Source organism: Hydractinia symbiolongicarpus, chromosome 9 (assembly GCF_029227915.1).
Source record: "Hydractinia symbiolongicarpus strain clone_291-10 chromosome 9, HSymV2.1, whole genome shotgun sequence".
NCBI lineage: Eukaryota > Metazoa > Cnidaria > Hydrozoa > Anthoathecata > Hydractiniidae > Hydractinia > Hydractinia symbiolongicarpus.
In genome coordinates this window covers 15,623,931-15,639,130 of record NC_079883.1, presented here as the reverse complement: position 1 = coordinate 15,639,130, position 15,200 = coordinate 15,623,931, and the positions used below count along the sequence as shown (strand labels likewise).

The 15,200-nt window shown below is 34.1% G+C and overlaps 1 protein-coding gene across 1 annotated transcript; it reads left to right on the top strand.

The window, feature by feature from the left end:
• Positions 1–257: 257 nt before the first annotated feature.
• On the top strand, positions 258–8,170 carry LOC130657783 (28S ribosomal protein S10, mitochondrial-like). Its single transcript, XM_057460784.1, has 6 exons — positions 258–302; positions 1,360–1,587; positions 3,992–4,060; positions 4,397–4,521; positions 6,669–6,777; positions 7,310–8,170. Exons 1-6 carry the CDS (start codon positions 258–260, stop codon positions 7,445–7,447), a joined length of 714 nt encoding a protein of 237 aa, XP_057316767.1. The 3' UTR covers positions 7,448–8,170.
• Positions 8,171–15,200: the final 7,030 nt, after the last annotated feature.

The following is a 15,200-nucleotide window of genomic DNA, read 5'->3' as shown; positions in this document are numbered from 1 at the left end:
ATTGGAGGGCCTACGGACAAATAATTTCTATTGACAATTACATTGTTGTTGGTTTGATAGCAAAAGTGGATATTTTTTTAATTATTGTGACAGGTTACTTAATAAAAGAGGGTGCCAATAAGTCGCAAATACCCGCCTATATAAGGGGGAGTTTGGGCAACTTTTCGAATTAAATTGGTGGTTGTCCTCCGAAACCGCCTGCACATTCCTGAACTCGCCCGGAGCATTCCCGAAATGCAATTCCTTGTAACATAACCATGCGGAAGATAGTTGGAAAAAGGGCATTGTTCAAGTCTATGCAGGTTTTTACGGGAAATATAGCTATACTTTAATTTTTTTCAAAACGCTGCACTCGCTCGAAAACACCCACATTTTTTTAGGCGTATGCGGCTTATCAGCACACCCGTCTTTTAATAAATAAGAAATTGTGATGAAAAACGGTTGGTCAGCTTACTCTAACACCCAGAGATATTTGTTTTGCCTGCGCCCAAACTACAGGTTTTCCTATAGCTGGCTATCAGTCAGGTAGTAATACAGCTTCTCCATATGTATTCTACAAATTACTTTCAATTCTTTTATACAAAACAGAGCTAGCTAGCTAGCTAGCTAGCTACCTTTTGTATGCTTAAGCCTTACCTTGCTTTGGATAAATTAAAAATGATAATATTGTATTCTTACATCTTCTTGGAAACAACAAAATAAAACACAGCTAGGCGCGTTATAATTGTACAAATACACCTTTACGATAATTCGGGAAAACTAACACTCCATCGCAGCTTATTTTGCGATCAGAGGGGGTAAACATCACACTTTTATAGGAGGTTATTAAGGAGAAAACACGTTTTTTCGTGATAACTTTTCTTGCCGCGTTTTGTTTTAATGAAAAGTACACATAAGTTGTATCTTATTATTATTAACGTTTCCTGAAAAGTTGAAAGAAATTGATTCGATGGAAGTTAAAAAATTGGAGAAAACACGCTTTCGTCTGTAACAAACTCTCATAAAAACACGATTTTTCCTCCTTTTTTTCGATATTGTAAAACGATGGAGAGCCGTAGGAACGCATTTACAATTGAATTATCGTAAAGGTGTATTACTTGAAAAAGCCCAGCAACAAAAAAGCTTAAAATACACAAGTAAAGTCGTTTAGAAACAGGACTACCAAAAAATTCAAAAAAATTCAAAAAAAAAAAAGGTGGGGTACGAGCTGTACTTTTTTACTAAACTTATACTTTAACCCCTCGGTCCAAACTTACTTGTTTTATTAGAAAAAAAAATACCCTAGCTTTATGTGCAAAAATATCAGTCCTATTTCTTTACGCTGATTTTATATGACTTTTTTTCTATCGAAATTTTGAGAATCTCAGTAATTCTCTTGGTATATACCTCGCGTGTGTAGCAAACGTGCTCCACAATTTCGCTTCGCTCGCGAAGCTCAATTGCTTCGAAAAAAATATTTTACAGCTAATTCGTCACCGTGCAAACCACCCTTTGGGTAATATGGCGACTACTGGTTTTATCAGGCGAGGAGCAAGGAAATGTTTGTGTAGTATTCAAAATAAAACAATTTTAACTAATACCCACCAGGTTTGTTTAATTTTGCATTTTGTGTTGGAAAGGTCGGTATAGGATTGCAAATCTGATTTATTGGAGCTTTGCGTTAAAACAACTTAACATGCTAATTCTAGCCATATAACATCAGTATTTAGCTATATATTTTGCCTGATTTACATTTATAAGAGAGTACTAAGATAAAACAAACAAGGTTAAACAAGCTACTGCATGCAAATAAAATCACCATGCTAAATGAAAACTCTTGCATGAAGTGGAAAATATGAGTAATGTTGTCATTACTCTGCTCATCAGTGAAATAGCTGACTCATAGGAACAGATATGGCTATAAAGCCACTAGACAAATTCCTGTATGTGACATATTTAGTGCCTAAGCCTTTGTGCTAATCAGAAGGAAAAAAAAAGTAAGACCAAGCAGATAAATAGTGTATACCGTCCATATTACGTTAATGTTTTAATTCTGTGATTTCATTTTTCTCCGTCACTTTCTTTTTTCACTGGCAACACTGGATGGCTATGACATGATGTCCTGAGCCGTACATCTAGGATGTACCATACTACCATCTTTACCTGTAATGAAACATTGCTGGGGTAGATCGCAGATGGGAATTTTTTGCGCGGTGGGGGTAAGATAGATAAATAAGTGAATGTGCATATTTTATATGGCTACCTCTATAAAATTGAAGGAGATATATACCCTTTCTATTATTTCCAGAAGGGGTCATGGCTTAGATAGGAAGTCCTAGAGCATTTAATGCTCATTTGAAGCTACGTTCTACTAGACAACTCCCTGCAACATCCGAAAGCGGCGAAAAAGTGTGCAATCTCACTAATTTCTCCCACATAGGCTAACCTGGGGCTATGGTAAAATTTACTAGGCTATATTAAATTGCGACTCAAATCTATTGTTATCTTTGAAATCATTGATCAAGTACCAAACAAACCTATATTATTATGAAACTAGACAGACTAGATATGTTTTTAAGAAACATTTTTGTCACCCTGTGTGCTTTCCTCCAAAGATTCTCTTTAGTAATTTGTGTCACCAAGTTTTCCTAACATCGAATCTGTTTTGAGCATTAAAAAAAGGTAGATGGCAATATTTGAAGCAACTGGAGCTACATCTGAGACAAGTTGCCAAGTTGGTATACACTAACAGATAAAAAAACTCAAAATGAAATCATAAAAGAAGGAAGTGTGTGTGAGGGTGTGTGCGTACCATTTTCACCTAAAGCATATGCTTCATGCATTGCTGTATGTGACAACTTAGTTATAATGCAGGGAAAGGAATTATTTATATATTTTTTCTTTGTTTTTACGTATGCGAAAAGCATGTTTAGAACGCCTGATAAATCACATGCCTGAACAGCTTTTGCACATGCACATGACCTATGGAATTCCCTGATAATAGCTTATAAGAATGTTCATCCTAGAATTCACTTAAGTTGAATTTTTTTTTGGTAATTACTTCGTAATTCTTAAATGGAACGCTGCAAATATCTTTTGAAAGTGTGTGCTTTTCCAGCCAGTTCCTTGAACTTTTTTCTGAATTGCAAAAAAAAATAAATATAAATAACATGTTGTGAAGCCATAATATTAGTAAAACAATATTTGTTTTTTATTGTAACCTGCAATTTTTATATATTTTTCAAACAACAGCTTGTTACTCTTCTATATGTAGTTCATTATATTGTCATTACTGGGGTAATTATTGTTTATTCCTGCAAATTTTATGCCATTTTGATTTGGTGATCTGACAAATGATGGGGCATAAATTTAGTGCAGAAAAAAAATCTTTGAATTTAGTATAGATTCAATTTGACGAACCTAAAAATATTTTTTGAAGTTTTTACCTGAAAATTAGCAATAAAACTTTCATTTTACTGACAATAGCACAAAATTTAAAGAGTAGTAAACTTAAATTTTTACACATCAGTAATAATATAAAAACTTACAAAACTTTAAATTGTCCTTTGATTTATTTATTTTGGTTATTTTTTACTGCAAATAATACAAAAGATAACATCGATTTCCATGTGAGATGAATTGATATTGCTCTGCCAGACAAAATTTTTGTGGAATTAGGGGAGCAATTAATAGCTCAGCTAGTTTCTCATTTGTCAGAATTGGGCAAGTCTTTTCGTGAGCAGGATTGATTTGGCAGCTACAGATTTGATCAGATTATATGAGACAAAATTGTAAATTTTGAAGTCTTTCCTCACAATTAATTATGTGGGTTTATTTCTATTTTAGATTCACACATTTTAAACTTGTATAGTTCACTTATCAATATTTAGGGCCTGCGTGAGCTGCCAATATTGACAATTTGACCCTTTCCTCTACATTTGCAAATTGAAGAGAAACTGCATTGTCTTAGCAGTCCAAGAATAAATGATATATATACAAACTTTTATTCTAGCTTCATTTTAAGAAAATTAATCGGTTATCCACATCAAAATTGTTTTCTTCACCTAATGCGACTGAGAAGGTAAATCTTTCATTATTACTTGTTATAGTCATTAACCTCGTTTTAGTCTTTTTTTAAATTTTAGAAATTCTCTTTTCTGTTTTCAGAATATTTACATCTTAAGATTTTAAATTTGTGATGTTTACCCTTCTTTAGAAACATTTAAAAATTTCAATTTTAAACTAAATAGCATTTTTAATTTATTTTTAACCATTTTGGCATACATGTATTAAAAATATTTTTTTTTAAAATATATATATCATCTGAAAGCATATACAGGGTTCATTATAGCTGAGGTGATGCTAAACGTCGGGAATATCAAGGGATTAAGTAAAATGTCATTCCTTTTTCTTCCAGCCAGGAGAGAGATTCATTTCGCAAATTACATTGAAAGTAAGAAGCTTTGATGAAGCAGTACTGGATAGTTACACCCAATTTTTACAAGGAGCAGCAGGTGTCCTTGGCCTAGACGTATCAAAAAGGTAAGAAGCAGCTACATTCTAGTCTTTTTAAACTTGAATTTTGCTCAGGTTTTTTAACACTGAACCATTTAGAGTGAAGTGTAAACAGATTTGACATAATTTCCCTGTTTTTTCACTCTTGCTAAACTTATTGCAGTCTTTGTTGAAACAACCGAATTCGTTCGCAAGTTTCACAGTAATTAAAAAGGCATTGAAAATCTGTTTTTCGAAAATAGAGCTGAAAGCTCAGATGATTAGTCCAACTGGAAATAAAGGATGTAAGCTTTTGAAATTTCTATTTAGTAATTTAGTTATTTGTTTTCTTCAATCATTCAAGTTAGTTATATAATTATTATTTGTTTTAATTATTATTTTTTTACAATATTTTTTTGAAAATATGAACCTTAAATCAAATAAAAGTGATTTTGAAAGCTTCACCCTTTTGCATCCTCATTATTTTTCACCAACTGTTTTAATGAAATTCTGTTTAACCATGTTAAAAGAGGGGTGTAGTTTGAGTTTTTAGTTTGCTCATATTTTTGTAACAATAGACTTCATTGTTGCTTTAAAGAATAGGCAGAATGTTTATTGGAATCTAAATTTAATTTTCGAACTCAAAATTCAATTTTTTAACTCTGAATTTAAATTAAAGTTTTATTATTTTAAAAAAAAATTGCTTCAGTAACTAAATAATGTTGAAGGATTGGTTAAAATGTTGTTGTTGGGTAAGTTGGTGATATCATTTTACTTCGCTGTCATGCATATGTAAACAAACATTGTACAAACTTATTTTGTTTTTAATTTTGATTGGCTAAACAGCTAAAGGGCGGGTGCTCTAGGCGCAAAAAGTCGGATTGAGTCAGCTGCAATTTCTATTAACTGCACATGCGTGGTGCAATATGAGTCGACGCTTCTATTAAGAAGCGATTAATAAATTTCTTACGAAGGCTAAACATCTCCATGTTTTCTTAAAGATAATATGCGATGGTGATACATAGCATACAGGTCTTCGCATGCTGAGGTGAGTTTTCATGTTCATTCATTACAGAGATAGCCTGCCTTGTGGTTAACTCACCTATGTTTTTTTTTTCTTAAGGGGAATTCCACATTGTTTAATTAAAAAAGTGGAGAACATTTCCTAGAAAGAACAGCTAAGTCATTTTTTGCTTTGCCCTTATATAAAATTGCATATTATCTATAAGAACCAAAAGACTTATTTCCATGTCCGGTTTTGTTCCACGAAATACGCTTGCAAAAATGCAGAATAGAGATTATTTATTTGCACATTTCGGGATACTAGTTGTTTAAATGCAAGTTTAAAGAATGTATCAACGAAATGTTGACTTTTGCAGCTTTTAACTGGCAGTTTAATAAAAACGTAATTAACACAGTTATAAAGTCAGTTGTTGTGACAAAAGGTAAAATATTGTAGATTTTAAGTGCGCATAATTTGGTATATGTTATATCTATTTGGCTTTCTCCCTTTTATACACTGTATAAAATCTTGAAAAGAATCCTACAGAATCGTTAGTTTATTCACATAAAATAATATCTGTGGAATTTTTCAGTTTGTGAAAGTACATAGAATAAAAAAAATTGTTTTGAGATCACAAAAATTTTTTTCATCGTCTTCTTGGATAAAAGTTTGACATAACAAGCATTTTTTGAATAACATTTGATATTTTTTTTTCTTTTTGGGCAGTATTCCAGAACCCTTTCAGTTTTTTTTTGGAGGAACAATTTTTAAGTTGAATAGGAGAAAGCAAACATGTTAAGTGAGGTCGTTATATAAATATATATATTCTTTGAATGCTATTTAGTTTAGAATTGAAATTTTTAAATGTTTCTTTGATTTTGAATATTAAAGGATCTAAATAATTTTTTATATTTCTTCGGTTTCAGTCAAATATTTTAATAAATGTATACTTGCCTGAAACTAAAGCCTCCTTTATTTATTTTGCCCATAAATAGGACACTAATTTCAACAAGCGTAGAAATAATTTTTTGCAAAACCTAGGTAGTCACGAATTTTAATTCTCGAGAAATCTAACAGCTCATTTTTATTCGTAAAACCGCGAATATTAATGCTTTCGGAAATCTAGTCTTTTGCAAGTTTAAAATGGAAAAGCAAACATTTTTTTCATCTTGTCTTTTTATTTTTATATTAGGATCATCTTACCTTGTCACACTGAAAAAAGAACATTGCTGAAGTCTCCTCATATTTATAAGAAGCATAGAGTGCAATATGAATTGCGTACTCATGCTAGAATGCTCCAGGTGAAAATATGTATTTATTTATTTATTTGTTGTGTTTTGATAAACAAGTTTGACTTCTCCAGCCTTACCACTTAAATTTTTTCAAAACTATTTTTGCTAAACTTATTTTAGTATATTTCGCACAAATCCACCACAATAAGTCCTGCAAAGTTTAATATTGCAATTGTTGTTGCAAAATCAAACTTTGCAAAAAATGAAAAAAAATTTGGCCAATTGACTGTAAAAATTAGTTGTGCGAATATTTGTTTCTTAAAAGTAGGCGATATAATCAGGTCAGCAGCAAGTCAGGAATATTGACACCCCTTTAAACATTTGCTAAAATGCTAGAAATAAATTAGTAAGAAGTGTCGCTTTTGACCATGTGGTATTTTACTGTGCTTATAGAATAAACACTGATCTTTACCACATCATGTTCTTTACAAAAGTGTTTCTGTTGTATATAGTATTTTTTTTAACAATACTAAAAAAAAACTTTTGTCGTCCTTTTTTGGCGAGTGCTTTCATTTTTGTAATGGCTTTTAATACGTTTTAGATGTGTGAATTGACCGGCGATACGGCAGAGATATATTTAGAATATGTTCAAAGAAACATTCCAGAAGGCGTCAGCATGAGTGTGGAGCAAACCGAGTTAGAAAGTATACCTGAATATATAGCTTCGTCAAATTTTTAATCAAGTTGTTTAACAACTTTGTAGGACAAGTATTTTTTTCTTACTTTTTACTGAATCTCGAATGTTATGAATATTTCTTTTTTTCATTCTTGTGGCCCTGTTTTTATTGTTATAGAGTTAATTTTTTAAAATCTATTTTACTTCTCATTTTGTGGGTTTGGACACTGCAATTAGGGCAATTTCACTACCAACTACATTTTACTGAGCGAAACGAAAAAAATTCGATGCGAATGGACAAGTCCGCGATTCGTTTTTTTCGAATTTCTTTTTATAACCAAATTTAACCCATTTGAGTGCTGAGATTTTTTATACTTTGCATAGGGTATTGTATTTTTTGTGAATTTAAAAAATTGCTGACATGAATGTATGTATTGTAAGATGTTCTATTGGTTATAAAATTATTTATTACATGTATGTTCGTTGCGAGGTCGTTACTAAGGTGTTGGTGTAACGTGGTTACTAACATCTATAAATACCATTTTCTAAACATGTTTAATGACGTGAACATCAATATTTTCGCAGAAACTGATCTTTTACTTTTACCGTTAAAAACCTTCGTACAATTATGACGTCTTTTTGAACCTAATTACTCCATTAAAATTTTTTTATTTATATATGTAAAATCAATTTGTTTCCATCTATACAGAATTCAGTCCATGCCGTCAATAATGCTTGGAAAATTCAATTTTATTGCAAAATTGGGAAAATGGCTCATTTTGGGCATATGTATCGTCATCTCTGTTCCCCATGTCGACATCGAATTATTTTTTTACCTGGAATCTGTTTGTATTAAAATTTTCTACAAGTACGCTGAGTTTTATCTCCCAGGATAAGAAGTTCCGTGTTTATGGCTCGCAGGGCCTCGTATAGTAGGTAAGAGTTGGACAGGTACCAGATTTGTCATTTTCAGCAATAAATTCAAGCAATACAGATTAAATGCGCATAACTCAAATGGCAATGTGCGCTGTCTATTTTTGGATAGGATTACACATCCATCTGCACCGACGATTTGTAGAAAGCAATGTCTGGAATCTTTGCCGATGCTTTAGAGAAAGTGTGTTAGAATTCAAACTCGTCCCCAGGACTTGTTAGGTTTTTTATATTTGGACGGCCTGAACAAGGCCATGGTCCATACAACGAGTGACAACAAGTGGCATCGAGTGACAACGACAGACAACGAGCAACAATATTTATTTGATGTTTACTTAAGATCTCTTCTAATAATACAGAGACTGTGTCTGTTTGTAACAGGCAAAGTGGATATCGTCATTTTCCTTTGATGTCGCCGAAAAACTTATGTCTAATATATTAAATTTTCTGACGTTATGGCGCGACGTCAATAACACTACTTTAACGTTAATATCCTATACTAAATTACTGAAGCCATTACAGCGCACCTAAAACTTCGAGGCTAAATAACTTGAAAACGAGGTGGTGACGGCAATGATTTTTCACCGCGTGGGTAACTAGGGACCACCTAGGACCAATTTGGGTAAGTTTCCCACACCTGGGTCACCAAATACGTTTCGTATTGGACAGGTTGATGACGTCAACTAAAAACCTTCAAACCTTAATATCTCCGTAACCGTTTGTAAAAAGTACATAATCCTATACATTTTCTTGATCAGCGTTTCAAGATATATACGATGAAGGCAACAGGTATACAAATTTCTAAAAAAAAAAAAAATTGGACAGGGCCATTGTTGACGTCAGCAAAATTTTTAAACCCTTATATCTCATTAACCGCTCATCAAAAACACATGATCATATACATTTTCTTGATCAGCTCTTTAAGCTCTCCACAGTAGAGGCAACGTGAAAACAAAATTTTAAATTTATTTTAGTGGCTGGGTTGCTGACGTCATCAAAATTTTTATCCTGCCTGAGTGGATTTTTCCACGGGCCTTACCGACTAGTATTTTTTTAATGGTAAAAAGCTTTTTTTATAACTCGAATAACCTTATTGATCTTACCAATTCTTTTAGTCTGTGTGATGTCTCGCTATTTTATGTCTCAATATGACTCGTTGTCAGTGAGTCGCTGAGACCTGTTGTCATTTGGTATCACGCGTTGTCAATTGTTGTCACTCGTTGTATGGCTCGTCTGTCTTTTTATCAACGATCTTTTTCAACCAATTATTTTTAACCTTCGCGTTGGTAAAATAATTATGGAATAATTTCTTATTTTTCTGTTTACGCTTCAATCTCAAAAATAATGTTTTTATTTTGAACCCTATTCAGAAGATCAACACCAAACCTAACACAACCCCTTTAACAACACAGCAACAACCACCTTTGTTAAAAGTTTGATTGTTTCTGACAATATAATTTTGGGTAAAATGTAACCTACCCCCTACAATTGGGCTACCAAGAGAAGAATTATAGCAGCACATATAATTGTCAATGGCCTAAAATTCGTTGCACATTTAACATTGTTTAAAAAAAAATATCCGAAATGTCCCCGAAGTGCTTTGTTTTTTTCGATTCTAATTTTGTGGCCGACTATACCTAAAATTAGCCCAACTAATCTTTGCGGATGCTAAAACAAGGTTGCAAAGCATCCTCAATACTCGTCAATTCCAAAAGGCCTAAAACTCCTTAATTTCCCTCTAAAAGTTGATTTTTTAGAGACCTCTAAGCAATATATTGGCAATATTATCCTAATACTTTACCCGTCGACCTGGACAGATTTTAGTTCTTAGCAGAATATAATATGATTAACAGGAAGTGAAAGACTAAAATGACTGAAATGAGAATAAGGAAAACAAATGTATTACTGGTGAAAGTGAAAAAACTTCCCCTCTAACCAAACACATTTAGAGTGAAAACGCCTTTCCCGAATTTTATCATCCATTAAATCATCTGCATGAAAACGAGGTACTTAGTAAACTTTGTAAACATTGGAAATTCAGATTCTGAGTGAGGTGTTTTTGTGTTGTAAATGATCTTGTAATTTTTATTTATCTGAAGAATTGCAAGTTTGTCGTAACGAAATTTTGCCTGTAGTTTTAAGCATATTTTTTGTCTTGTAAAAGAAAAATATATATTTTGTGATGACGATTAGCAGTCAGGAGAGATGGCAAGAAACCGAAAGCAAGAAACTTGAAAAAATTGGAGTTTCATTTAATATACCTGCATTTTTAGGAAACCAGGTAGCTTTTCATTTCCTACATTTTTATCCAGCGTAAACACAGATTATATTGTTGCTATATGAAGTGTGATTACAATGCAATAGCAGTATCTTTACCCGAAACAAATCAACATTTTAATTAAAGGAAACGAAATGTTGCATACAGATGATGCGACACGAATGCCGTGTTCAGCAGAGAATGGATGATGAGAATTATAACATGCAGAGTGTTCCCTACGGAGTGTGCTATGCAGAGTGTGCTATACGAAGTGTAGTCTACGAAATGTGCCTTACTGGGTGTGACGAGGTGTGATATAGGGAACGTGGTACCTTGTCGGTAAAAAAAAGTCAGCAAAAAGTGACTAAATTTTGGCTAGGAGGTGACTAATATTTTTTACCGACTAAAATTTTAGTTGACTTTTTTATCACCGACCAAACTTTGCTGCCGACTTATTTTTCCGACTAAATTTTTTTGCTGATTTTTTTTTTTGTCAAACACCACTTTTTGCTGATTTTTAACAGACGCAAATTTTTTGCTGACCACCTTTTTGCCGTTCTTTCTTCCTTGTTGCTTATTTTTGTCAATTTTATGCAATTATTCAACGGCTTCTCTAACGAACTGACGTTTTTTTGCAACTGACGTTCAAAAAGTAAAAAAGTGTTTCAAAAGTTTCAAAAGAAGAAGATTGTCACGCTGCTTCTTCTGGTGTATTTTTTGTCGTGCAGATTGGAAAAGTCGACCGACAGATCGAGATTTGCTCCTACGAAAAACAACTACAAGCGAAGATTCTGCTCGCGAATCCGTCTGTACGCAAACCACTGTGCTACATTTCAGCTTAACATCTCAGGTACTGATATTCTTTTGTCCGGCGATGTCGTATCGAATCCTGGACCGTCCTCGTGTTCCCTGTGTCCGAAAACGGTTCGCAAAAACAGCAAACTCGTCAGCTGCTGTCGATGCCAACAGAAGACTCATCTCCGTTGTGTCGATTCTAGAAGAAAATCTACAATAACCGACTAGATTTGTCCACACTGCTTGCCTTTCATCCTACCATTTTGCAACGTCCGAGACCTATCCCAAATCGAGCAATAAAATAGCTCAACAACAGCTCCGAGACATTCAACTCGAACAACTTAACCAAAACAGAAACTTGTTTTATTATATAAAAGAACATATAAAATTTACAATTAAATACACGAAGCTTTTCGTAAATAAAATGTAAATTTGTAAATTGTAAGTTTTATATGTTCTTTTATATAATAATCCTACTATGGCGAAGAAAACAATTTTATAGAAACTTGTTTAGTATCGCTCATCTCAACACTCAGTCAATGGTGTCTACATTCGACGAATTTGTGCTTTTTGTACACAAGTACGATTTTGATGCGATAACCCTCACCGAAACCTGGCTAAAAGACAACCCTTTCCTACTCAAGTACGTAAAGATCGAAGGTTATAAAATGTACTACCATAATCGAGATAACAAGCGTGGTGGTGGTGTAGGTGTTTATATCAAGGATAATATAAAGCATAAATTGCGCAAGGATATCGTCAATATCAATCCAGCTCTCGAACATTTATGGGTTGAAATCGATGGGAAAAACACACTCAAAGCTACTCCTTTGTGTCGCCTACCAGCTGAACTTCACGCACCAAGAAAAAGCGGAATGGCTCGACAACTTCGACCGCATTATTGGAAACGCTACTCTCGACTGGTCAGGAAATGTGGCGATAACAGTTGACTTCAATATTGATCTTTCGCAGAACTCTTAAATTAAAGACTCTTACCTTGAAACCCTTCGATCGTTCGACCTCACTCAGCATATCAACTCTCCATCACGAAAAGGATTATCCCTAATCGATCACATCTCAAACAACTCCTCCTGCAAAGTGAAATTCTGTGAAGTTCTTCTAACACCAGAAATCAGCGACCACGATGCTGTATTCGCTTGCATCAATACTCGTGTAGCCAGATTTGAACCACGGTACAAGATCATTCGTGACATGAGAAATTTTGACCTGTCGGCGTATGTTGCTGACACCGCAACCATCCCTTTTAATGTCGTTTATGCAACTGATTGTACCGATGACAGCCTAAGCACACTCAACCATCTGCTCTTTGAGTGCATCGAACGTCACGCACTGTTAAAGAGAATATCAAGGTCACCCGTCCTCCGGCACCCTGGATGAAAGACTTAAAAATCACCAACCTACAGCAAACTTGTCACGAAAAGCGTACTTTAGCCCACCAGACTCAGTTGAATGCTGACTGGAATGAATTTCAAAATGCTCGAAACGCTCTAAAAAGACAGATAAAATACACCAAAAAGACTTTCTACCGCAGACTTCTTTCATCAAAAAAGCCTAAAGAAACTAATCCACTGATTTCTCCATCCAAATAAAAACGTTATAAACATCCAACCCTCCGAACTAAACGCACACTACATATCTACAGCACCCAGAATCCTTGGATCGCAACCGACATCTAAAGAAGAAATTCAACTCCTTCTTCAAGACCTCGTTACTGAAGCTGACCAAGAATTCCAATTTCGTCCTGTCACATACGATCAAGTGCTCAGAGAAACTAAAAATCTTCGAAGCGACTGTTCCACTGGCTACGACAACCTCCCAGTAGCACTCATCAAATCTATTGCTGACCACATCGCTTCCCCACTTACTCACATCATCAACACAGGGATAGCTGAAAACACCTTTCATCAGCTGTGAAAAATCGGCAAAGTAACACCAATTCCAAAAATAGAACAGTCCATTACTCCAGACCAAATTAGACTTGCCACTGTTTTACCGATCTTAATAAATCTTTTCGAACGTTTAATGGCAAGACAGATCGTTGATTATATCGAACAGAACCATATATACCACCAAACGATGTCCGGTTTCCGCAAGCGTCACTCGACCGAAACAGTCTTAATGAAGATTGGAGACGACATCGTTGGCGCGATGAACAAAGGCGAGGTCACGTTAGCAGCATTTCTGGACTATTCAAAAGCCTTTAACACTGTCGATTACAAAACCCTGTTAATTATGAAGGATAGGCTTTTCCAACAATGCTGCTATGCTGATGTTATCGTACCCCAGTGACCGCCGCCAATTTGTTCAGATAGACGACAAACAATCTGACTACGGAACAGTGTTATTTGGGGTACCTCAAGGATTAATTCTTGGTCCTGTACTATTTAACCTTTATACGGTCGACCTACAAGACAACGTTGAGGGTGGGACCACCAACCAATATGCAGACAATACAAGTATCTATGAACATTGTGAGATTATAAACATACAACCTACAATCAACAACTTGACCCAACGATTAGACCAGCTAAAGCAATGGTCGACCACAAATAATCTTGCGTGCAATAATAGAAAAACGAAATTCATGCTTTTGTCAACCCCGAGAATGGCAAAACTTTACGACCTCATGAACCCCAACCATTCAACATGCCATGTCCACCACTCGGACCAACTGATCGAACGCGTTACCGTTTACAGACTTCTTGGCATCCAGTTCGATCAAAATCTGACCTGGGAAACTCATATCAATAAACTCTCTCAATCAGTTTATGCGAAACTATACATTCTTCGCTATCTTCTTTGCACAGCAACATTTCGTTTGCGGAAGCAACTGGCAGAAGCCCTTCTAATTTCGAAAATGCTCTATTGCTGTTCATTGTTTTTGACCTGCCACTATTCCAGCTGAAATAAACTTGATAAACTATTATGCAGAATTGCGTCTTTTGTAACGCTGAGATATTCCACGCTCGAGGATATAATACAACTTGGTTGGCTACCGAACCAGCAACAAATACACTTTGAAATTTTAAAACTTGCCCATAAATCGATTCACCAGGATGAGTTTCCATCGTATTTGAAAGGTTTCAAGTTGAGAATTGCTGGACGTGGAACTCGTAATGTTGACGAAGTTATTTCTAAGTATGAAATTAATGTGTCGGAAAAATTGTTTCTTGGCAAGGCAAGTCGCCTTCTAAATGATCTTCCCAAAGCTATCAGGGAAGAACATGATCACAAAACATTTCGTACTTTTTTGAAAAAATATTTATTAGACCATAGTCTTGCGATTTTTTTTTTTTTTTTTTTTTAAATCGACGATTTCTCAATATCCTAACTTAACATCTCAATTTATGTTTATTTGCTCGATTGTTTTTGTTTATATCTTAATAATATATTTAATGTATATATGTATATATATATATATATATATATATATATATATATATATATATATATATATATATATATATATATATATATAACGCTATATCAACCTTAGGTGGACACTCTGAAAATTCGAACTAAAAGTGGACATATAAAAACCATGTTTTTTCGCAAACCCTTACCCCCTATAACCTTTATTTTTGTATAAGGAGTATTCTTTTTGTCTGCGTATGCGCCCTGTATGCCTTTTTGCCTCTTAAAAAAAATTTGAAATTTTTGTGTCTACATAACGATTCCATATGATTTGTGTCTACTTTAAGAAAATTTTTACATTAGATCGACTAAATGTAGACAGATATATATTTTATATACATGAGCGTTAAACCCGATCATCTGATAATTATTAATATTGAACTGCAATATTGTCTT